Raw genomic sequence first — 25771 nt, forward strand, 5'->3', positions numbered from 1 at the left:
GGATTCTCTAGGTAGTATCATGTCATCTGCAAATAGTGATAGTTTTACTTCTTCCTTTCCAATTTGGGTTCCTTTTATTTCTTTTTCTTCTCTGATTGCTGTGGCTAGAACTTCCAAAACTATGTTGAATGATAGTGGTGAGAGCAGACATCCTTGTCTTGTTCTTGATTTCAGTGGGAATTCTTTCAGCTTTTCACTATTGAGAATGATGTCAGCTCTGGGTTTGTCATATATGGCCTTAATTGTATTGAGGCAGGTTCCTTCTATGTCCACTTTCTGAAGGGTATTTATCAGAAATGCGTGTTGGATTTTGTCAAAGGCTTTTTCTGCAACAAATTGAATTTTTTCATGTAGTTTTCACCAGTAATCTGACTACATGTAGTTTTCCCACCCCCTTTTATGCTGTTATACCTTAGAATTGTTTAGAAAGGGATATAACAAAGGTGTTCTGAATTTGGGTGGCTGCCAAGATAAAGCCTCAATGTTAAAAGAAAATTTCTTAGCTGAGCTTTAAGGACCTGCCTTTTCTTTCAGTGGGTCATTTAGTAAAAAAAAATATTTGAATGGGTGGATGGAGGGGTGGATGAATTGATAGACTGGTGATTGAGCTAATTCATATCTTGGACCATATGTATTTTATATAGAGAAAAAAGATGCCTTTGCATTTTATATAGTGTTCAGTTTAGAACATTTAAGTAGGCATTTTTTCTATTCTTGTCCACCATGGCTTATCACAGGATGAATACATTAGGACCTTGTTGTTTGTATTTTACTTATTTTTAAGTTAGATTATTTTATAGATTGTTCTTATTAATAATACTTTCATCTATTATAACTTTTCTAGCTATAACAGGATTAGAACTGCCATTCTGAGGTGTGATTGTGGGAAAGAATTAGAGAGTTTAAATCTAATTATATTTGTTTGCATTTTTAGGCCCTTGATGAACCTCCCTATTTGACAGTGGGCACTGATGTGAGTGCTAAATACAGAGGAGCCTTTTGTGAAGCCAAGATCAAGACGGCAAAACGACTAGTCAAAGTCAAGGTATAGTATATGTAGATTGTATAGGTTACATGTTTAGTACCTGATATTTTAACTTTTCTGGGTGAATATACTTAAGAATTTTTTTCTTCTGCAAGATGATTGTAGTTTCTAGGAGTGATGATTATAAAGATACCTAAAAACAAAGCATTACTTGTGATTTTGAGGTATTCTAATTAGAATGAAATTAGATGATCATAGTTGGTATTTGAATACCATTTTACTACAGACTTGGTATTATTTATGTTGTTAGCCTTTTAGATATGGAAGAGCCCTTAGAAGTCATATAGTTTAATTCCTTAATTTTAAGAAAAATGAGGCTCAATAAAGGGTTAGTGATTTCTTCCAAGGCCATTATAACAAATTAGTGGCAGAATGGGAATTACTGTAGTACATCAATTTTAAGCCCCCCTCCCCATTTTAACCATGAAAGATGTGATTTATAATTGATGATAGTAGATCTGAGTGTTCATTCCTTATCCTCTACTTTTCTTGAAAAATCTTTCTAAAAATCTGTGTTTTGTCCAGATAATGCAGGAAAAGAAAGGTAGTTGCTTACGTTTTAGTAAATTATTAGTGTTGAAAAATATTGGACAAGTGAGATATTTTAAGGTAGATCTTTATTCATTTGTTAATTATTTATTGAGTGGCAAACTGTACAGGGTACTCAGGCGAAAAGGATGGCGATATGAGAATAACCTGATATCTGTTTTCAAGGGATTTATAATCCAGATACCCTGTAAAACATTGGTTTGAACATCACCAGTTAAATAGGCCATAGAGGTTTTGTACTTCCAAAGGAGTGTATCAGTGTCCTTCTGGAGCTTTTCTTATGCTTGTATGCCCAGATTCCTTCCTTATTCACGGATAATGAAGAAAGCTTCCTGGATGATTCTAATTTAGACTGCTAGTTAAGAACCATTGTGATGAGCCCTTTAAATTAACTCTAAGCCTGTAGGATGCTAGTCCTGCCTGCCTTCCTTCCCTGCCACCATATCCTACCTTCAGTTTTCGCATGCTGAGTGCCGTGAAGTCTTGTGATGTGATTATCTTACAGTGCTCCTATAGTGGCATTTCCTGTTCAGATTTAACACACTGGTGTTCCCCGAGCACCTTTTTTTTTTTTTTTTTTTTTTTTTTTTTTGCCATTACTATCTTAGAGATGAAGAGGAAGCTTTTAATCAGTTTTCTCACTCTTTGAGACAGAGCTACTGCTAACATATGTAACAGCTTAGTGTGAATTAAGACAAAATCCCTCCCTTATGGTGGAGACCCTTCTTGGCAGAGCTTGAACTGCAGATAAGCACATTTGTGCTGGTTAGAAAGGTGTTCCTTTGGGCAGGAGCAGTGTTACATATCCATGCTTCCTTGGATTTTATCCCGATTTGTGATCTCAGCTGGATGTCCCTGTATCTTGAATGAACCAGCTCAATGATACATAGCAGTCCTGACATTTCTTGCTATCAATGAGAGGAAGAAAACTGTTAGTCTCTACTGCTTCTGCTGATAGCACAGACTACCACCTGGTACCTTGTGTCTTATAACTAGTGGCTACCTAAAATTTCTTGCCAGTTTCTTTTGCTGCTCCAAAAATCTGCTTATCATTCCAAGCTAATGATTTTGTCAACAGATACGGTAGTGTATTTTTGTACCAGTTTAATTTGTTTACGATTCAGAATAAACATAATTTTCAATAATTTGGTGATACACTTCTTCCCTGTCAGTTTTCATTTATTGAGCATTTACTTTGTGCTAAGCACTATATCAGGTATTGAAACTCTAGTTAAGGTCTGATCTCTGTTTTTTTGTGTGTGGGGGAGTGGCACCTGTGACATGTGGAAGTTTCCAGACCAGGAATCAAACCCACTAGTCTCCATTCTTATGGCTTACGGTTTAAGTGAAAGACATATCTGAGCACATAATTTAAATAAAGTATAGTAGTGCTTTTGTATGAGACAGAAATGTCTGGGATGCTCTTGAGTAGAAGACTTATGTCGTAGCTGGTTTGTGAACCTATTACCTAAGCTGATTACCTCACATATCTGATAAAACTATGGTAGGAACTCTTGCTTTGTATTGGGAAAACATCCTTTTTTGTACTGACTACCGAAGCTATCTTTTTTTTTTTTTAAACCAACCAATTAAACGTTTAAACTTGATTCTTTTATTTTAACTTACCTTACATCTGGTTTCTTATTCTCTGATTTCTATATTGATACAAAGAGTAAAGTTCTGGATCTAGATGGCCTGAGTTTGCATCTCAGCTCAACCGCATATTAGTTCTATGATTATGAACCAGTTACTTGCACTTTCTGTTCCTCAGTTTTCTTTGTTAACAAATGGGAATAGTCATACCTGCCTAATAAGGTTGTTGCGAAGATCATATAGTTGATGCTTGGCTCTCAGTAAATGTTTGTTGCCACTGCTTATTATTAAGCCAGGCTTTCACAGGGTGGTAGAATACCTAATAGCCTAAGATTGCCACCTCTTTTTTCCTCATGTTTTAGGAAAATAAATTTTACAATTAAACTAATAACCAGTAGCTTTGAATAAAATATGATATGTAAAACATCAAGTAAGTTAGTCTGGAAAGTTGTCTGTTAAATAATAAAATTTTCAGTTAATCTACTTAGGGATTGAGATTTTTGTATAAACTAAGCAGCTGTTTGTTTAGATTATTTGTAATAAAAATGAATTCATGCATTAATGAGCTTGTGTTACTTTATTTATTTATTTATTTATTTTTGGTGGCTAATTAAATTTATAATCTCTAGGTAACATTTAGGCATGATTCTTCAACAGTGGAAGTTCAGGATGACCACATTAAGGGTCCACTAAAGGTAATTCATTTGTTTATTCATTATCAATTCTAATGCTTCAGTGGGAAACACTGGTTGTGCTTGGTCTTTTAAAAAACTCACTGGTTACTTTGCTTTTGAGTTGATGAATATGTAATTCTCTCTAAGTATACTAATAGAAAAAGTAGACTTTATGTTTAATAAAACCTGATATGACAGCAAAACCTAACTGTCCAGAAACGAAATAAACATCAGGGGACCATTGATTGCTTATTATTTACTCATCTGATTGGGTCCCATCTTTTTTTCACTTACTGAAAGGGTAGAATTTCCAGAATTAATAGATGATGAAGTGAATTAGGGATCAAGTGGTATAAATTCCATGATGATGTGAAAAGTGAAAAACAACAACAACAAATGAACACAACAAATCCTCAGTTTTTAATTCTTTGAAGCATCTGCTAGCCTATGAAAACTTTTTAAAGAGTCACCAGGCAGTTATAAGTGATACACACGTTCTTACATACGGATGATTTTATTTCTTCGCATGAGTTTTTTCTTCATTGGCCAGTGAATTAAATGCAGCTTTACTTTCCACTAGTGAGCAAGCTGATAGGAATGTGTGGGTAGTCAGCCACTGTGTGCTGTTTGTCCCTTTTGAATGTCTGAAATGTACATTGGCCTGGCTGGATTAATTTTAAGAAATGCTAACAGATCTGAAGAGATGTTTATAGATGCAAGAGAAAAATCCTTTCCTAATGAAGCTGTACTTTTCAGGTAATTAGTTAGATGTATGTATCTGCCAGTTGTGTTTATGGTTGATTTGAAAACTTTTAATTGGATCCTTAGGACGTTAGTACCTTGAATATATAATAGGTACTATGAAGGACTAAAACTTATGTTTTTTAATCTTGCCTTGTAAAAATTATTTTCCATTCTTTCTGCTTGGTAGATGCCATCTTTAATGTTACTTGTACGTGTATACCACTTGTAAGGACAAAAGGACAAAAACATGCACATGTATAATTTAGCACTTAGTATATGCTAGTACTGTGCAAAGTCCTCTGCACATATTATCTTCTATAATTTACAGAAGAGGAAACTGAAGGGAGGTGGGACTTAAAGTAATCTGGCTAAGGTCTTATAGCCAGTAATGGCAGAATCAAAATTCTGATGGACTCACAGCCTGTAATTAAAGCATTGTACCCTTTGGATGATAAGAACACACGTCTTCATGCCTTATTTGTGTTTTTGCCTTATACGCAAGCTAACATAGCTCTTCAGTGCCCTACCACCCTATTTACCTGGCACAGGCTAGCTGATACCAAGTACAAAAAATGTTCAGCTTTGAAAGGGATAGGAAAGATAGTTACTTTGTATCCTCAAGCCGTTCTTCTCTTCTGTTTCTCCAGCCTCTTTGGTTTTGGCAGAGTTGGTTTATTTTGCTTGTTTGGTTTTTATTTTATTAAAATGATATATTAGGGCTTAAGGCTATTTTGCTTTTGACACAGGCAAGTATATTAAATTTTGGTCTCAACATTGTTAAAGTATTTCTCTTGTCTATAGATTTTTTTTTTTTTTTGGATATAGATTTTGAATTGTTCCCTAATATACTTAGTAGCTTTCTGTCAGCTGATATTTGGATAGATGTATCATCATTTGGATAAATGTTTCTCCTTGAGGAGATTAACTTCCTTCCCAAAGTGGTGGTCATTTGATCTCAATGTAATTTTAGTGAGTTCACATGAAAATAATACTAGACCAGTTAAGTATTCAATCTAAAAAATTGGACTGTGTATTTGATTGTAGACACTCAATGAAAGTTCTTTCAGTTCTTCAGAATTTCTTTCCCTCTTTTGGGCATGTGTAGGACTGACAGTCTCTTCTCTGAACAGGTTTTTTTTTTATCACTATAAAGGCCAATATATTTTATTTTTATTGATATGTAATTGACCTATAATATTATTATTAGTGTCAGGTGTTCAGCATAATGATTCAACATTTGTACACATTGCAAAAGGATTACCATGTTAAGTTAGTTAACATCCATTACCATATATGGTTGCAAATTTTTTTTTTCTTGTGATGAGGACATTTAAGATTTACCCTTTTTGGAGTTCCCGTCGTGGCACAGTGGAAATGAATCCAAATAGGAACTATGAGGTTGAGGGTTCAATCCCTGGCCTCTCTCAGTGGGTTAAGGATCCGGTGTTTCTGTGAGCTGTGGTGTAGGTTGCAGACTTGGCTCAGATTCCATGTTGCTGTGGCTGTGGCATAGGCCAGCAGCTACAGCTCCGATTCAACCCTTAGCCTGGGAACCTCTATATGCTGCAGGTGTGGCCCCAAAAAGACAAAAAGAAAAAAGAAAAAAAATTACAAAAAAAGATTTACCCTCTTACCAATTTTCAAATATTCAGTACATTATTATTGACTGGAATACAATAAGGTCACGCTGCTGTACATTACATACCCATGATTTATTTATTTTATAACTAGAAGTTTGTACCTCTTGACCCCCTTTATCCGTTTTGTCCACTTCCACTTCTTTCCCCACTCTGGCAATAACCAGTCTGTTCTTTGTGCCTGTGAGCTTGGTTTTTTGTTTGTTTTTTAGACACCATGTATAAGTTGTATCATATGGTATTTGTCTTTTTCTGTTTCACTTATTTCACTTAGCTTAATGCTCCCCAGGTCTATCTATGTTGTTGCAAATGGCAAGATTTTATTTTTTTTATGGCTGGATTATATGCATGCACACATGTATCTTTATGCATTCATTCATCAATGGATATTCAGATCATTTTCATATCTTCACTATTGTAAATAGTCATGCAGCCAACTTGGAGGTGCATATATCCTTTTAAATTAGTGTTTTCATTTCCTTCAGATAAATACCCAGAAGTGAAATTGCTGGATCATATGGTAGTTCTGTTTTTAATTTTTTGAAGCCCCCTCTGTACTGTTTTCTATAGTGTCTGTATCAATTTACGTTCCCACCAACGTTGCACGAGGGTTTCCTTTATTCCACATCCTGGCCAACAATTTTATTTCTTGTCCTTTTTTTTGCCGCCCCACAGCATATAGAGTTCCTGGGCCAGGGATCAGATCCAGGCTGCAGTTGAGATCTAAGCTGAGGCTGCAGCAACCCCAGATCCTTAACCCGCTGTGCGGGGCTGGGAATAGAACCTCCGTCCTAGCGCTCCCAAGACACTGCCCATACCATTGCACCAGAGCAAGAACTCCTGTTTCTTATCTTTTTGATAATAAGCCATTCTAATAGGTGTCAGGAAATAGCTCATTGTGAATTTGATTTGCATTTCCCTCATGATACTGAGCATCTTTCCATGTACCTGTTTATTATCTGTATGTCTTTTTTGAAAATATGCCTATTCAGATTTTCTGGTTGTTTTTTAATTAGGTTTTTTGTTTTTTTGATAATTGAGTTTGTGAGCTGTTTATATATTTTGAATATTAACCCCTTGTTAGCCGCCTCATTTGCTGATATTTTCTACAGTTCAGTAGGTTCTCTTTTTATTTTGTTGATGGTTTCCTTTGCTGTGGAAAAGCTTTGGAGTTTAATTAGTTCTCATTTGTTTGCTTTTGCTTTGGTTTCCTTTGCCTTAGAAGACATGCAAAAAAAGTACTGCTACAATTTATGTCAAAGAGTATTCTGTTTTTTTCTAGGAATTTTATGGTTTCTGGTCTTTAAGACTTTAATCCCATTTTTAGTTTATTTTTTATATGCAGTGTGAGAACCTTTGCCCATTTTTCAGTTGGCTTCTTTGATTTTTTTTTTTTTTGCCATTGAATTGTATGAGTTCTTTATATATTTAGGTTTTTAACCCCTTATCAGATACGTGATTTGCAAATGTTTTCTCCCATTCAGTAGGTTGTCTGTTCATATGTTGATGTTATGCTTTGCTGTGAAGTGTTTTAGTTTGATGTACTTATAAAGACCATATAAATGTAATTATGGGGGTTTTCTTAATTAGGTGAAAGTATTTTAAATGATTTTCATTATTGGTTCATTCATAACTTATAAGGAGAACTTCAAAGGTATTTCTTAATTTTCCCCCAGCCTCCTTCAAAGGGGAATGGTAACATAGGACAGAGACAGTCAGTTTCACAGATAGGTTTCCCTGTACCCTTTCAGGGAGGTTGTAAGGGCAAAACCATTTTCATAATAATGTGTAAATATTATTTGCCATTTGCATTATGTTGACATTTTCACTGATGGTACAGAAACGGTGAGTAAAATTGCCAGCACAACACAAATCAAATCAGAAGTTGTTTTATTTTTCACTATCATGCACTCAGTTTTTTTTAAAAGGCCAGTTTTTAGTTTGTTCTTATCTTCTAAAAGTTTGTCTAACTTTTTAAAACAATACTTTAGGTTGGAGCTCTTGTGGAAGTGAAGAATCTTGATGGTGCCTATCAGGAAGCTGTAATCAATAAATTAACAGATGCAAGTTGGTATACTGTAGGTAAGGGAATATATCTTCTTTAAAAATACATTTTTGGGGGAGTTCCTGTCGTGGCGCAGTGGTTAACGAATCTGACTAGGAACCATGAGGTAGCGGGTTCGATCCCTGACCTTGCTCAGTGGGTTAAGGATCTGGCGTTGCCGTGAGCTGTGGTGTAGGTCACAGACGCGGCTCGGATCCCGAGTTGCTGTAGCTTTGGTGTAGGCCAGCAGCTACAGCTCCAGTTCGACCCCTAGCCTGGGAACCTCCATATGCCACGGCAGTGGCCCAAGAAATGGCAGAAAGACAAAAAAAAAAAATAATAATACATTTTTGGGGAGTTCCTGTTGTGGCTTAGTGTGTTAAGGACCCAGTGTTGTCTCTGTGGAGATGCAAGTTCCATCCCTGGCCTTGCTCAGTGGGTTAAGGATCTGGCATTGCCTCAAGCTGTGGTGTGAGTGGCAGATGCAGCTCAGGTCCAGTTTTGCCATGGCTGTGGTATAGGCCTACAACTGCAGCTCTGATTCAGCCCCTAGCCCAGGAACTTCCATATGCTGCAGGTGTGGCCATAAAAAGAAAAAAATATTTTCGGGAGTTTTCTAGTGGCTCAGTGGATTGAGGTCTGATGTTGATACTGCTGTAGCCTGGGTCACTGGGGTGGTGCAGATTTGATCCCTGGCCTAGGAACTTTCACATGACACAGATACAGCACCCCCCAAATATATATATAAAATTTCAATGATAATACAAATAAAGTGGATTTTCTTGATTTACTTCCTTCCTAATTGCCATAGATGTTGTTATTATTAATGGTTTTTATTTTTACATCTTTAAAATTTTTATTTCATAAATATGTACATAACATCGAATTTGAAACTAGTGTATATATTATACGATTGGATTTCTAGCTTCTTTTCACTTCAGAGTATATCTTAGAGAAGCTTTATTTATCTTAACCATTTTTAAGTGTGCATTTCAGTACATTCTTATTGTCATGCAGTAGATAAATTTTTTGAGTGTAATATGTTTCATAATATTTGATGTACTATAGTTTATTTTTCTCTTACTGATAATGTTGTCAGTTTTCTTGCTGTTAAATGCTAGATTGAATGTCTTTTGTACATGGGCATTATTCTAGTATTTCTCTAATGTATACATTTAGAACTAAGCATAGATTGAAGGGAAATGTACTTTTAAAACTTCAGAAGGTTAAAAAAAAATGCTTTCCTAGAAGACTATGTTAATTTACACACTCACGAACAGTATATGTATGAGTGTAGTTGTTTTCCCAGCCTTTGTCAAATTTGATGTTAATGATATTTAAAATTTTTTGTCCCACAAAATAGTATCTCAGTTTTAATATTTTTTTAAAGGTTCTTTTTTCTTTGTTGTTTTGTTTTTGTTTGTTTGTTTGTTTTTGGCTACACCCATGACATACAGAAGTTCCTGGGCCAGGGATTGAACAGAGCCCTGACAATGCCAGATACTTAATCTGCTGCACCACCAGGGAACTCCTTAGTTTTGTCTTTCGTATGCTCCTTCCATGATTACTAGTGAGATTGAACATATTTTCATGTTTCTTGAACAAACATTATTTCACTTCACATCTTTCTTTTGGATTTCCAGCTTATAATGTTTTCTCAGTTTCCTTCTTTTTCATCTTGGAATGGTTGTCTTTTCCTTATTTTCATGATTTTAGTTTATACATTTTTATATATACGCACACACACACACACATCGAGAACGTTAACCTTTGCCACTTTAGTTGCAAGTATTCTTCTATTGTTTTATTCTTATCTCTGCTATCAATTTTCATATGATAGTTTCCCTCTAGTCACCTTTTCCTTTCTAACTTTAGTTTTGAATCTTGTTTAAGAAGGCCTTCCTTCTCTCTATCAGTGTTGTAAAATTGTTTTTCAGTGTATTCTTAGTTTTACAAAGAGCTTTTTATTTTAGCCACAGTTTTTTTGAACATTTAAAACATGTTAAAATTTTTTCCCAAATTGATAGCAGAGATAAGAGTAATTATTCCAGTATTATTTATTGAATGGTAATTATTTTTACTCTTTAATGACCTCAGAGATGAGAGTAAAATCTAGTAAAATGCCTTGATGTCAAAATTTGATGGAGCTCTGAAATAGTATACATGAGTTTTGCTTATATTTTTGTGGCTTAAGAAAAAAAAATCTGGTGACGAGAGAGGAAAAATTTGATTTTGAAACATAAGGAAAGATTTGAATTTATGTTGGTTATAAGACCTGGAGCAATTCTATATAGTAAATCTGCCTGATAATTAGGTATAGTGAGCTCATAAATGTGGCACTTTTATTATTGAATATTTTTGTTACAGCATTAAAAAAATGCACTGAAACTTATTTATCCAGTCTCACATAATGTCAAGCCTCACATAATATATAAGAATCTAATTTTTGTATTTTGGCAAAAACTAAGGCCTGGTAACTTTATTTAAAATAGAGGTACTGGAGTTCCCCTTATGGCACAACAGAAACGAATCCAACTAGGAACCATGAGGTTTTGGGTTCAATCCCTGGCCTTGCTCAGTGGGCTAAGGGTCTGGCGTTGCTGGGAGCTGTGTGTAGGTCACAGACGCGGCTTGAATCTGGCCGTTGCTGTGGCGAAGGCCAGCGGCTACAGCTCTGATTGGACCTCTAGTCTGGAAACCTCCATAAGCCTTGGGTGAGGGCCTAAAAAAGACAAAAAGACAAAATAATAATAATAATAATAGGTGCTTTCTGAGTCGTGAGGAATATAGTATATTCTAAAATTATATCATAAAGTATACATCTGTGTATATATAAACTTATAAATTTGCTGGGACATTTTGGTACTTTTAAGTAGTTTTCGAATGGAGGCAAATTAGCCAACCAGGGAACATTCGACAATATGTGGAGATGTTTTTTGGTTGTCACAACTGGAAAGGGGGTGTTACTGGCATCTAGTGGCTGGAGGCCAGGGATGCTGTTGAATATCTCACAGTGTATAAGGTCCCGTGACAGTTATCTGGTCCACAATATTAGTAGTGCTAAAGTTGAGAAATACTGCTTTGAATGATAAAAATAGAGTAATTCTTAGGAGCAGTCTGAATTTATAAAACTTCAATCTTATTTTCTGTTTCTTAGATGAATCTGTCAGTATTTACCAGTAGGAAAACTTGCTTCTTTGTTACAGTATTGAAGATTAATTGACATTTAAAAGGTTTCTTCCTGAAATGCTAACTTCTTCCTTTTATTTGGTATTTTCTGTTCCAGGGATGGTATTTTCATTACAGGTATATTATTTCTGTTTCCCTAGAAATTGGAAAAGTTGCTCTACATTTGAAGTTACTCATTAGAAAACTTAAAATATCCACTGAATTTCAGATCTGATCGTTAACAATAGCTCTTTTTGCACTAAAATTAATTGATGATTTATGTCACTTTGTTGATCTTCGAAAAACTCTTCAGTAGTTTCCATTTCTACCCCCTCACAGTTTTTGACGATGGAGATGAAAAGACACTGAGACGCTCTTCACTGTGCCTGAAAGGGGAGAGGCATTTTGCTGAAAGTGAAGTAAGTAATCACTTAATGAGTGAACATATCTTAATATCATATATTGAGCAGCACATTTTTGCTTTCTCAACTCAAGCAACTTGTTAATCAGGAAAATGCATTATTGCATAAAACCATTAAAGTATAATCTCTGAAATCTGTTTAAGGCTTTATGTTTAAATACCAGGTTCTGTATTCTTTTTTGTCTGAAAGCATTTGTAACATTTGTCCATGAAGAAAATATAATGGGATTGTTTAACTATTATCATTAGGCAGCTTTTATTATAGACTCCTTTAACTTAATTGTAGAAAAGAGATGTCTGACTTGTAATTCATTTGAACCCTGTCAGCATTAAAGGATATGTGGATACTACAAGCAATCCCTAACTACAGTTGCTACTAAGAGCTGACATAATTTATTGCAGCCTCTCCTCAAGAAGGTTTGCCTGACTGCCCTTTCTAAAACAGTCCCTTCCATTCCTCATGATCCTTTTAGGTTGAATTAGTTTTCTTTATAGCATGTATTGTTCTTACCACTAAAAATATGTGTATGTGCTTAATTATTTATTATCTGCTTTCTTCACTAGAATGTGTTGTGATGGCAGAGATTGTGTATGTCTTCTTCAGCACTTTGATCCGAGTTCCTAGAACAGTGCCTGGCACAGAGTAGAAACTGAATAAATGTTAGTTGGATGAATAAATGAGGTGCTTATGTTTGTCAGGGACTTTTTTTAGTGCTTTCCACACATTATCATATTTATAGCATTGTGAGGGAGATACAATTCCTTTCTTCTACTCACAGATAATAAAAAGTGATGGTCAGGGATTTCCCTCGTGGCTCAGTGATTAACACACCTGACTAGCATCCATGAGGATGTGGGTTCGATCCCAGGCCTCCTCAGAAGGTTAAGGATCCAGCGTTCCATAAGCTGTGGTGTAGGTTGCAGACGTGACTCGGACCCCGTGTGGCTGTGGCAATGGTGTAGGCTGGCAGCTGTAGTTTCAATTTGACCCCTAGCCTGGGAACTTCCATATGCCACAGGTGCAGCCCTAAAAAGCAAAAAAAAAAAAAAAGAAAAAGAAAGTGATGGTCAGAACTGGTTCTCAAACCAGCACTTTCTAGCACCAAAATCAAGCTCAAAAAAATGCTAAGGAGTTCCCGTCGTGGCGCAGTGGTTAACGAATCCGACTAGGAACCATGAGGTTGCGGGTTCGGTCCCTGGCCTTACTCGGTGGGTTAACGATCCGGCGTTGCCGTGAGCTGTGGTGTAGGTTGCAGACGCGGCTCGGATCCCGCGTTGCTGTGGCTCTGGCGTAGGCCGGTGGCTGCAGCTCCGATTCAACCCCTAGCCTGGGAACCTCCATATGCCGCGGGAGCGGCCCAAGAAATAGCAACAACAACAACAAAAAAAGACAAAAGACAAAAAAAAAAAAAAAAAAAAAAATGCTAAGAGTGGAGGGTTCACAAAGTTTTGTAAATCAGAAAGTTGGAAGTTAGAATTTTTAAATAGACATATTGTTAACAACAGTGTCATATTCTCCAGTTCAGCCTATAAATATTAATTAATGTGCAGTGTGGCCAAACCAAGATTTCTTTTTTCTAGTAACTCTTTACAACAGTGTTTCTGAGGAGACATTTTAATATCTCTTATTAGACTTTATTTTCTGTTTTTTTTGGTTATTTTCCCTTCCCTTGAATGATTGAAATCCCATTTTAATTAAGAACTTGGGACAGATTCTCTGTATTATGATTCTGGCCTATCTTTTAAGTCTCATAATCTACCAGTTCCCTGTATTTCTGCCTCATAAGACTACTTGGTATTTCCAGATTACGGTTCATGTTTTCTTCTTTTTTTAATCTTTTAAAAACATTTTTATTACAGTATAGTTGGTTTACAAGGTGCCAATGTCTGTTTTACAGCAGAATGACCAGTCATACATGGTCATTCTTTTTATTTTATATGTATTTTATCTTTCATCATAGTCCATCCCAAGAGATTGGATATAGTTCACTGTGCTGTACAGTAGGTCCTCATTGCCTATCCATTCTAAATGTAATAGTTTGCATCTACTAACCCCAAACTCCCAGTCCATTCCTCTCCCTCCTCTCTTCCCCTTGGCAAACACAAGTCTGTTCTCTATGTCTGTGAGTTTGGGTTCATGCTTTCTTTTCTTGATTTCTGCTGAGCTCTGTGCCTCTAAAGCCCACGGGATATGCTTCTTCCCTTCATGATGTCTTTCATGAGCTCTCTAACCAAATTTGATTTCTTTATCCTTTGATCCTTTTGCAGTTTGTTTGTTTTCATTTTGTGTTTTTTGGTTACTTTTATTATTTTTTCTGTAAAATTGTAAGCTGTTTTGGGGAGAATAGCCATGTTTTTGTCATTTTGATAGGCTCTCCTTTTCCCAGTAGTGTTTTCTACACAAACTCCTTCAGGGAATAGTTAATGAATTAATTGTGAAGGTTTAAATATAGAATGTACATATAGCTTTGGGGCACTTAACAGTGTATTTGGCTTCTTAGACTGATGAAATAATAGAATTCTTTCTGAGTTTATGTAATTCTTAGAAATAATTTCATTCCCCTTAGTTAGAACATGTGATAATTATAGTAGGTTAATGAATGTGGGGGCTTGAAGTTGATTTTCTTACCTAAGTGAAAGCATATGTTTTATTTATGTAATCTAGAGAAACATGTAAGATACTAGTTTTGTTTTTGGTAGAATTTTAAGTTGGAATAAATTCATAAGATAGTTGTATAAAGGCCGAAGTAATAAGAGCAGATAGCTCATTGTATCCTTTTTAACTTTAAGAAGGATTGATTTTACTGTGTGTATCTGTACATGTTAAATTTCATGTTTTGCTAAAATGTATCAGAATACTGGTGTGTTACTCCTTACCTCATATGCCAGGTCCTATGCTAGGAACTAGGGGCAAAAGGGTAAGCTAAGTAGACATAGAATTTATCACTGGGTAACTTATTGTCTTTTGGAGAAGAAAAAGCATTAATTATTCAAAAATATTTAAACATTTTAAGTGGGTTAAGCTTTATGAAGATATGGCCAAGAGTTTATTTAATCTACCATCTATATATTTTTTTCCTGTATTTGGTGTCTCTGATATTTTCAAAAAAGTTTTAACTTTTTAGAAGTTTGCTCTGAGCATTATTGTTATTACTAGAATCTTCGGTCTGCGAGAGAAAAGCCACATGATACTGGCAGTATTTTGGGTCACTAATTCCATTAATAAGAGTTAAATTCAAGCTTTTTGTATGATATCACAATAAACACTTCTATCAGTTTGAATTCAGACACCAAAATCACTGGTTCTAGCCATAACCAACTTATGATGTTGCCTATTTCCTGCTATCTGTTAGACTGTTCTATTTTATAGAATCTATAGACTGTAGATACTCTTAAGGATGACTATAGTGCATTCCTAATTTGAATATTATCCGAAAATTGCCTAATCATCTGGTATCCTTTCGGTGCATTTACTATGTGCAGTTGAAAACTAAAGAAAGTTTAGGAGTGTCCGTTGTTGCGCATCGGGTTAGGAACCTGACTAGTATCCATGAGGATGTGAGTTCAGTCCCTGGCCTCACTCAGTGAGTTGAGGATCTGACATTGCTGTGAGCTGTGGTGTAGGTTGCAGACATGGCTTGGTTCCTGCATTGTGGTGGGTGTGGCACAGGCTGGCAGCTGTAGCTTCCATTCGACCCCTTGCCTGGGAACTTCCATATGCCACATGTACAGCCCTGAAAAGAAAAAAGAAAAAAAGAAAGAGAACTAAAGAAAGTTAGATAAAATCCCTGCTCCATGTTTCCTCCATGTTACCTGCAGCCCATTTTAGGTAACAGTTCTTTGGGCATGTTTCCCCCAGGCCTCTGGAATTTTCTTTGAGTCTTTAATATATCCAGGAGTCTCTAGTTTTGCTCTTTAAGACAAGACAGATTCTACCCTTCCCTTACTCTTACCTGTCACATGAAATAAAGGTACTCCTGCTTTCCAGGGTTGAGGCCAAGGACAGAGATATTCTTATTTTTCTAGTTCTTATTTTTATTTTTATGATTTTTTTGCTTTTTGTTTTTAGCGCCACACCCAAGGCATATGGAGGTTCACAAGCCAGGGGTCTAATGGGAGCTACAGCTGCCAGCCTATGCCACAGCATAGCCACAGCAACGCAGGATCCGAGCTGTGTGTGCAACCTCTACCACAGCTCATGGCAACACTGGATCCTTAACCCACTGAGCAAGGCCAGGGATCAAACCTGCAACCTCATGGTTCCTAGTCGGTTTCCTTTGCACTGCGCCATGACAGGAACTCCTTATTTTTCTATTTTTTTATTATACAAGGGAGCGATTATTGTTTGAGAATGCCTGTATGTGATTCCTAGATGACTCTTCAGAAGTCCTGGATATTTTCTTTCTTTCTTTCTTTTTCCCATTTTTTTAGGGCCCCACCCACAGCATATGGAAGTTCCCAGGGTAAGGATTGAATCAGAGCTGTAGCCGCCCGCCTATACCACAGCTGTAGCAACAAGGGATTTGAGCCAAGTCTGTGACCTACACATCATGGCAGTGGTGGATCCTTAACTCGCTGAGCAACCTGCATCCTCATATAGCCTAGTTGGGTTCATTACTGCTCAGCCACAATGGCAACTCCCTTGATATATTCTTTAACAAGTGAAATGTCAGTTGCTTAAAATAGAAATCACAATACTTAATAGAAATCTCTGCTTTCAAGAGAGTAGCCTTAATTTTAGGGAAGGAGGAGGGACATTTAATTGTTTTGTTAGCGTGACAGAAAGTAAAGCCAAATTAATTTATTTGCCCTGTTTACCAACTATAATACTTTGAAATTCTTGCTCTTTGGGAAGCATATTAGGTGTAATGACAAATGACTTCTGAAGAGTTTTTGTCTGGCATGTACTGTATTTGGGCCAATTTTTGCCTCCACATATTTTTAATGCCTGACTTATAAGCTGAATTTGAAAGATTAAGTTTTTAGCCCTATGTAAGTTAAGATTTTTGTCTATCATTTCAAGGAATAAATTTTTAATTAATGCTTTATGGCTCATACCTTTTTCCTATACTGTATTCTTTGTTGTTGGATAAATATGTATCTATATACCTTAAATGTGTTTACATATATTCTAACAAATTATGCAAAATATATTGTTAATATGCTTCCCTCTTTCATGTTTTAGTTCATTATTGTTTTAACAAAATTATCTGTTTAAAAAATAAAAGTCAAAATTTTTCTTTTAAATATTAGTGTTTAGTTTGTATTTAGATATCTCATCTTTAAGCTGACAGACACCCTTTCATATAATAGTCTTGTTTGTAAGTTTCAGAAGTCTTTATCCTGAGTAGTTCCTTACTCTCATTGTGACAGTTTTACTGGCATCTTTAGTTCCTCTTGTATTCATAAAAGTATCTGTAATAGCAAAAGTTCTATTGGATGGATAAAAGGAATAGCAACTGTGGTAAATCTTTAAGGTGCAGAAAAAGTGAGTATATTATCAAAATTGATATTCAGAGAATTAGGTTAATTGGGATAACATTTTCAGATTGATACCTTAACTTTTTAGAAAATAAAACCTTTCCAGGAAATAATCATAAGAAAAATCCAAGAAGTCTCTGATACTGAGAAAGAGATTCTAAAATCTCTTTTTCTTTCTGCTTGTAACCAACAACCAGTTTTTCCTCAAAAATCATTATTTTCGAATGTGGTGAGGGACAAGATTGACATGAGCTGTCAGTTGATAATAAGAAAGAAATGTTAATTTGTTGATTATTGTCTTCATACCAAGCACAATATTAGATGTTGCAGATTAAAAATGTACAGAAAATAAAATATTAAATGTAGAAAAACTAATTTTTACATTTTCTTTAAAAAAAGTTTTGTCGCAGAAAATGTTTGCAAAGTAATAACGTAGCTTCTCTGAAGCCTTTTTTTCAAGCAGCTGATGCTTTTCCTGATAATTTTGTTACTCTTACTTACTAAGAATTCTATTTTATAGATTATGATTCCCTATATGCAAAAAAAACCTTAAACTACTGCTGGTCCCAATCTAGGGGTTAAGTACTTAACTATAGGTTTCTTATCTCTCAAATCTCTGTTTCCACTGAGTTGTATTTATTTTGTTTTGTATTTTAATCGTTCTTAGAAGTCTATCAGCCTTCAAATAGATAATAAATTTCTTTTCACTTTTTTTTCCCTTCTAGCAATGGACTCATTCATCTTTATTCTAAATCTTTGAAACAAAATTTTTCTATCCTTAGGGAAATTATATTTTAATCTTCCTTGGAAGTCTCCCCCCTCGGGGAAGTTTTAAATCTCAAAAATCTAAGCATATTCTTTAACTGATTTGATTTAAAAATAAAAAAAGAACGTGCAACCTAATAACTTTTGATGGGTTTATGTTCCTACCCACAGACATTAGACCAGCTCCCACTCACCAACCCTGAACATTTTGGCACTCCAGTCATAGGAAAGAAAACAAATAGAGGAAGAAGATCTAATCATATGTAAGTCCATTTTCATAACTGTTAGTTCAACCTGAATTCATTTCTCCTTCTGGTATTGTTTTAATAGTTATTAATTTTAAATTGTAATTTGCAAAAGTGCTAATGGAATAACGGAGTAATTTCAGACTTCTTGTAATGGGTGCTTGACATTCTCCATGCTCAGCCAACCTTTACAGCTGTGTTATTTATCTGCCTCCCATTTCTTCTTACCTGTTTCTTTTTCTTTCTTTCTTTCTTTTTTGTCTTTTGTCCTTTTAGGGCTGCATCCATGGCATGTGGAGGTTCCCAGGCTAGAGGTCCAATCGGAGCTACAGCCACCAGCCTACAGCAGAGCCACAGCGACACCAGATCCGAGCCGCATCTGCGACCTACACCACAGCTCACAGCAATGCCAGATCCTTAACCCACTGAACGAGGCCAGGGGTCAAACCTGAAACCTCATGGTTCCTAGTGGGATTCCTTTCCACTGCACCACGACAGGAACTCCCTCTTCTTACATGTTTCTTGATGCTAATTGTCAATATAGAATTAGTCACTATTTCTTGAGTAGTACATCCTTTACTTTCCTGATATCATGCTTTTTAATCATGCTGGTGTTTTTCTGTCTTGAATGTCACCCTTCCATTCTACTGTCTCACTAATTTTTCAGTTCTCCACCAGAAATGCTCCCACCTTTATGTGAACCATTTTGTGCCTCCCTACTCTTTCCTTAAAAACAGACATGATTTTCTCTTTGAATCCTCTAAATTCTTTACATTTATGTAATGTCATAGACAGTATTTCATCTGTTATTATCATTGTAGTGTTTGTTTTCCCTTCCTAATAATTTTAATCTTCCTGACAGCGAAACTGTCTTAATTATTTTTTCATCTTCTTGTAGGTGTGACACACATTTCTACATATTTAACAAATTACGTTTAGTGAAATGTGCCTAGGCTCCAAAAGGCTTTAAATTAAAAAGGATCACAGGATCAAAGAGTCATGAAGTTTCAGGTCATCAGAACTTAAGGAACATGGGCGTTCCCATTGTGGCTCAGTGGTAACCAACCCTACTAGTATCCATGAGGATGTGGGTTCAATCCCTGGCCTCACTCAGCGGGTTAAGGATCAGATGTTGCCGTGAGCTGTGGTGTAGGTCGAAGACATGGGTTGGATTGTGTTGCTGTGGCTGTGGTGTGGGCCAGCAGCTGCAGCTCTGATTGGACCCCTAGCCTGGGAACTTCCATATATAGCAGGTGTGGCCCTAAAAAAGCAAAAAAAAAAAAAAATAAGGGAACAGTATTTAGACAGTTGCAGAAAGAAAAATAATTTATTGCAAAGGAGTGAGAAACAGAATAGCATTAGTCTTTTTCAATAGCAGCACTAGATACTAGTAGTCAGTAGAATGCAAAATAGAGGAATGGAAATTTCTGTTAAAAGGAGGACTTGATTATCTAATATAATGGAACATTGGGAGGGAATTAAACTCTGATGATAACAAATAGAGAAAAAAATAACAAAAGGCAGGTAGTTACTCCCTGAAAAAGAATATAAGAAAGGAAAACTATTTGTAGAATATAGGTTGCAGAGTTCCCGTTGTGGCGCAGTGGTTAACGAATCCGACTAGGAACCATGAGGTTTCAGGTTCGATCCCTGGCCTCCCTCAGTGGATTAAACGATCCAGTGTTGCTGTGAGCTGTGGTGTGGGTTGCAGACGCGGCTCAGATCTGGCATTGCTGCAGCTCTGGCATAGCCCGGTGGCTACAGCTCTGATTAGACCCCTAGTCTGGGAACCTCCATATGCCGAGGGAGCAGCCCTAGAAAAGGCAAAAAGACAAAAAAAAAAAAGAGAGAGAGAGAGAATATAGGTTGGGAGGTGGCTTAAATATAAAAGTTAAGTCCTCATAATGATAGAATAATGTGTAAAATGTATAAAGAAATAGCAGTATAAGAATATTTCTTAGAGGAGTTCCCATCGTGGCGCAGTGGTTAATGAATCCAACTAGGAACTGTGGGGTTGTGGGTTCTGTCCCTGCCCTTGCTTAGTGGGTTGACGATCCAGCGTTGCTGTGAGCTGTGGTGTAGGCTGCAGCTGCAGCTTAGATCCTCGTTGCTGTGGCTCTGGTGTAGGCCGGCGGCTACAGCTCCAGTTCGACCCCTAGCCTGGGAACCTCCATATGCCGCGGGAGCGGCCCAAGAAATGGCAAACAGACAAAAGAAGAAAAAAAAAGAATATTTCTTAGAGATTAAGTATTAACTCTCAGTTAAAAGTAGTTGCCTCCATGGAATAGAAGAAAATTGGAAAGGATGGGGCAGGAGAATATTATTTTTAATTAATTTTTTGGATCTTAAATTGTTTAAAGACAAAAAAAATTGTTTAAAAACAATTTTGAATATTTCACTTGGATAAAATTTTTATAAATTTTAATGTGCCTAAGTCAGAGTAGTTGTTAAGAATATAGAGTTGAATTATTGAAATTCTTACTGTAGGTAAATACTATCTTTCAAAATATAGAATCAGGATTTCCCGTCATGGCTCAGTAGAAACAAACCTGACTGGTATCCATGAGGACCCAAGTTCGATCCTTGGCTTAGCTCAGTGGGCCAGGGATCTGGCGGCATTGTCCTGAGTTGTGGTATAGGTCGCAGACACAGCTCAGATCTGACCTTGCTGTGGCTGTGGCATAGGCCGGCGGCTATAGCTCTCATTCAACCCCTAGCCTGAGAACCTCCATATGCCACAAGTGTGCCCTAAAAAGCAAAAAAAAAATTAAATTAAAAAAATTAAAAATATATAATCAGATATTAAATCTAATAATGGTTAAGCTTTGGAGATTAAAAATTGGGTAAGCACTATCTCTCATATTGCTTAATTTTAGCTTTAAAGCAAACTTAAGAAGGTATTATTTTTACCCCTATTAAAAATAGTAGGAACAGTTCCCATTGTGGTTCTGTGGGTTAAGAACCTGATGTTGTCTCTGTGAGGATGTGGGTTCGATCCTTGGCCTGGCTCAGTGGGTTAAGGATCCGGCATTGCTGTAAACTGTGGCATAGGTGGCAGAGGCTGTTCAGATCCAATGTTGCTGTTGCTGTTGCGGTGGCTATGGCATAGGCCACAGGTACAGCTCTGATTCCATCCCTAACTGGGGAACTTCCATATGCTACAGGTAGGGGCGTAAAAAGGAGGAAAATAATTGGGGAAACACAACATTGTAAATTAACTATACTTCATTAAAATTAAATTTTTAGGTGCTCCTGTCGTGGCGTAGTGGAAACGAAGCTGACTAGGAACCATGCGGTTGTGGGTTCGATCCCTGGCCTCACTCAGTTGGTTAAGGATCCAGTGTTGCTATGAGCTGTGGTGTAGGTTGCAGACGGCGGCTTGAATCTGATGTTGCTGTGGCTGTGACGTAGGCCAGCAGCTGTGGCTCTGATTGGACCCATAGCCTGGGAACCTCCACATGCCACGGGTGCGGCCCTTAAAGAGAAAAGAAAAAAACAACCCCCCCCCCAAAAAAAAACCCATTAAAACTAAATTTTTTCAAAAATTGGCCTCAGAGACAGTAGATAATCCAAGGAACACAGGAAGGAAAGGACCAGGACTTGAAGTCACATGTGTTCCATAGGTCTTTTCCCATTCAATTGATTGATTCTTTTTTCGTTTAGAGTGCCATGGTTACTTTCCAAATTAGTTTTAACAATAAATAAATAATGACTCATTTGAGGGAGGAAATTAAAAGACTACTTCTTGCATTGAAAAAATATTTAATATTGCTTATTTTCCTGCTAGTGATTTGGGGCATGCATTTTTTTTCTTTCCTAACTCTCTGAATCTTTTAGAAAATGTTTTAGCTATTCCTGGGTGAGTAATTTCTCTCACTTGTTGTATAGCTTTCTGGTGACTTGATTATTTTTAGGATACTCAGGTTGTAACTATTATTTACTTTGTATTATATTTAAAATTTGAGTGTTCTGGAAGTTGCCTTATGGTACAGCAGGTTATGGATCTGGCGTTACCCCAGCTATGGTGCAGACCACAACTGCAGCATGGGTTCAGTCCCTGGCCTAGGAACATGCCAGAGGTGTGGCCAAAAAAAAAAAAAAAATTTTTTTTTGAGTGTTCTAGCCAGAAAGGCAAATAAGTGAAAAATGTCCAGTGGCATTATTAGTATGAAAGAAAGAGTCTTATTGTGATTACTAGATGATATTGTGATCTAATATTTTTTGGGTTTTTCAGAGGGCTGTTACATTGTCATCAAATATTCACTGAAACAGTTATAACTTGAATCTTTTGATATCTGAAAATTAATGATTTCAGTTGAGTTAAAATTCTATCTACCATTGATCATTAGACCCTTCCCATAGCTCTGTAGTCAACTCTTAATTAACTATGATTGATGATGTCAGTACAGTAAGGTGAGGTGTATTTAATGTAAAATTATTTCATTAGTGAGGATTTTCCACTCCTCTAGCTCTTGAGAGAGGCAGGGTGGCTTAGTTAAGCATGTGAACTGTGGAACAAGATGACACAGGTTTAGTCTTGCTTCTGCCTCTTCTTTACTGTGTGACCTTGGGCAGGATCCTTAGTCTTTTCATGCCTCAATTTTCTCATCTATAAAATTGAGACAGTAGTATTACCTGTCTCTTACAGTTGTTGCAAAGATAAAATGAATTCATATCTTTAAAGGGTTTAATGTAGTAATTATTATGTAAGTACTAGATATCATCATTGTATGTTAAATTAAACTTTCATGAAATACCAGTACATAACATGATTTCATTTACATATAAAAATGAGTTTATGTATTTGTAAAAATTCTGCCTACTTGTATTTATTTCTGACAGGAAGTATTGTTTTTGGCTATATTATATGAATTTTAAAACAATATTCCCACAATTTTGAAACAAATTGTATATGATATTAAGACATATTTTACCTTTCTATAAATGTCATGTGGAAGTGTAAAAACAAATTTAATATCTCATAGATTGATCTAAAAAATGACCAAAAGTTATGGTCTATTAAAATGTCTGTTATGTTTCTTAGCTGAGGTTTCCCTTTCCTGAATATGAGGAAAAAGTGTGCTTTTTGTCACTAAGCAAGTTGATCTTTGCTTTCTGAAGGCTCTAGCAAATATTCTGAGTTAGTGATTTTCCTATTGAGAATCTCCGTGTGTAATGAAAGATCTGCTTTTGGGATGTTGTTTTTACATGAGTGAAGTATGAAGGCAGACGAAAGGTTGAGAATTACTAGTATAGGAAATGAAGCTCTGCTTGTCTGTAATCTTACTTTCCTTGCTCTTCCTTCCCCCTAACTGTTGCAGTCAGTCTCACTGCCAAGAGACATCGTAATTGTCTTGCTTAGTGCTTTAAGCCTTGGTGTGTAAGCACCACAGGCAAGTACCACAGTTTAAAACGCCTAACTCCTTAAATTACACTCCCTCAAAGTTCTTTCTCTCCTTTCTTCAGAGTGATTTTCTACAACAAAATCTAGGACCTGGATCTTAAGGTCATTTATCTGACTTTCATTTCCTTTTCCATTACTCAGCTCAAAAATGTCTTCATAATGGTTCTCTGGTTGCCATTTAAAATTTGTACAAAGATAAATGAGGTTATCTCTGGAGTTTTCTGGTAGGCTAGCGGTTAGGGACCTGGCATCATCAGTGCTGTGGCTTGGATGACTGCTGTGTTGTGGGTTTGATCCCTGACCTGGGTGGGAACTTCTGTATGCTATGGGCATGGCCAAAAAAAATAAGATTATCTCCTCCCAGGATTCCCTGGGTGCCACTGTTACACTGATATATAACTACCTTTGTTTTCTTTTAGAAACTCTTTTTAATGTCTTTTTAGGGCCCCACCCACAGCATATGGAGGTTCCCAGGCTAGGGGTCAAATCAGAACTGTAGCCACTGGCCTACACCACAGCCACAACAACGCAGTATCTAAGCTGCATCTATGACCTACACCACAGCTCATGGCAACACCAGATCCTTAACCCACTGAGTGAGGCCGGGGATTGAACCTGCATCCTCATGGATGCTAGTCAGATTCATTTTCTCTGAGCCACAACCGAATGCCTCTGTTAGCAACTCTTAATCCATAAACTAGTTGGCCCCAAATTGATTATTTTTGACACCTTCCTTCAATTGTTTTTTTTATATTCTGCTTTTAATCCTAATATAATATTAATCCTCATATACTAAGATATTTTCTTTTTAAAAGACTATCATTTTCTAGCTTAATTTTTTTTCTTTCTTTTTTGGCCGCCCCACAATAGAGTTCCCAGGCCAGGAATCAGATCCAAGCTGCAGTTACAACCTTCACCACAAGTGTGGCAACACTGGATCCTTTAACCCACTGGGCCAGACCAGGGATTGAACCTGCATCCTGGTCCTAAAGAGATGCTGCGGATCCTGTTGTGTCACAGTGGGAACTCCTATCTTAATTTTTTAAAGCAAATTATTGATCCTTTTGATCAGTTTATAACTTGAGTGAATTTTGCTCTTATAACTTACTTTGTATGCAGACATTTTCATCTACTTAAAGAATAGAATGCCCAAAATTATAGAAAACATTTGTGTCCCCTCTCCCCAAAAGTTTATTCTAGTAATCTGGCAAAAGTATATATGCAACTGCTATAGTAGGAAGGCAGTCTACTTGCTGTTATTTTTTTTCCCCTTCAGAAAAAGCATGAAGCATAATAAGGCTTATAATGGTTTTTGGTAGAGATTATTTGTAGGTACAGGTTCTACTCAGTGATGGTGCTATGATTTTTCTAATAACTAATGATTTGTACCTGTTTTTTACAAGTCTGCAGATGTTTATAAAAAAAATTTTAAATGACATGTAATTCACATATAAAATTTGCCTTTTTAGGAGTTCCCTCATGGTCTAATGTTTAAGGACTCGGCATTGTCACTGCTGTAGCTTGGGCTACTACTGTGGCTCAGGTTCTGTCCCTAGCCTGGGAACTTGCACATGCCGTGGGTATGGTCAGAAAAAAAATAAATCCTTTTAAAGTATTCAGTGTTTTTAGTGTATTCATAAAATTTTACAAAAAGCCCTACTAAGTCCAAAAGTTTTTTTTATAATTCACTATTTTGATATGAGAATTTGATTCTAGTTTCCTTCTTGACCAAAATTGTGAAAAAATTAAAACCCTTTTATTGCTAAGTTTATATACATTCATATGTTTATTTATTTTAACTTCTCAGAAGCTGTACATTATCAGTCTTCCTGATATTAATACAGATTTTTAACTTACTGTTTAAAATTTGAAACTGGATTAATTAGTTGTTTGCAAGAATAAGGATCAAAGATTGAGCCTCTAAAGTTCCTGGCTCAGTTTTCTTTGTCGTTGTTGTTGCTTGTCTATGCCAGTGGCATCTGGAAGTTCCTAGGCCGGAGA

The 25771-nt window shown here is 36.4% G+C and overlaps 1 protein-coding gene across 8 annotated transcripts in view; it reads left to right on the forward strand.

The window, feature by feature from the left end:
- Positions 1 to 25771, forward strand: part of ARID4B (AT-rich interaction domain 4B) — a 159628-nt gene that overhangs the window by 61488 nt on the left and 72369 nt on the right. For 7 of the 8 annotated variants that reach the window (XR_002338970.2, XR_002338969.2, XM_021074399.2 and 4 more), the window contains exons 3-7: positions 935 to 1045; positions 3817 to 3882; positions 8234 to 8324; positions 11794 to 11873; positions 18293 to 18384. Coding sequence is in view for 5 of the 8 variants with exons in the window: in XM_021074399.2 (XP_020930058.2) it covers positions 935 to 1045; positions 3817 to 3882; positions 8234 to 8324; positions 11794 to 11873; positions 18293 to 18384 (440 nt within the window). In the remaining 3 variants the exon portion in view is untranslated. The remainder of the gene's footprint in view (positions 1 to 934; positions 1046 to 3816; positions 3883 to 8233; positions 8325 to 11793; positions 11874 to 18292; positions 18385 to 25771) is intronic. The other variant, XM_084996863.1, reaches the window with a different exon arrangement.

Source organism: Sus scrofa, chromosome 14, assembly GCF_054392235.1.
Source record: "Sus scrofa isolate SSC_HxYL_T2T_F1_AM1 chromosome 14, Sscrofa_HxYL_maternal_Yorkshire_Landrace_v2.0, whole genome shotgun sequence".
In the NCBI taxonomy this organism is placed as follows: Eukaryota; Metazoa; Chordata; class Mammalia; order Artiodactyla; family Suidae; genus Sus; species Sus scrofa.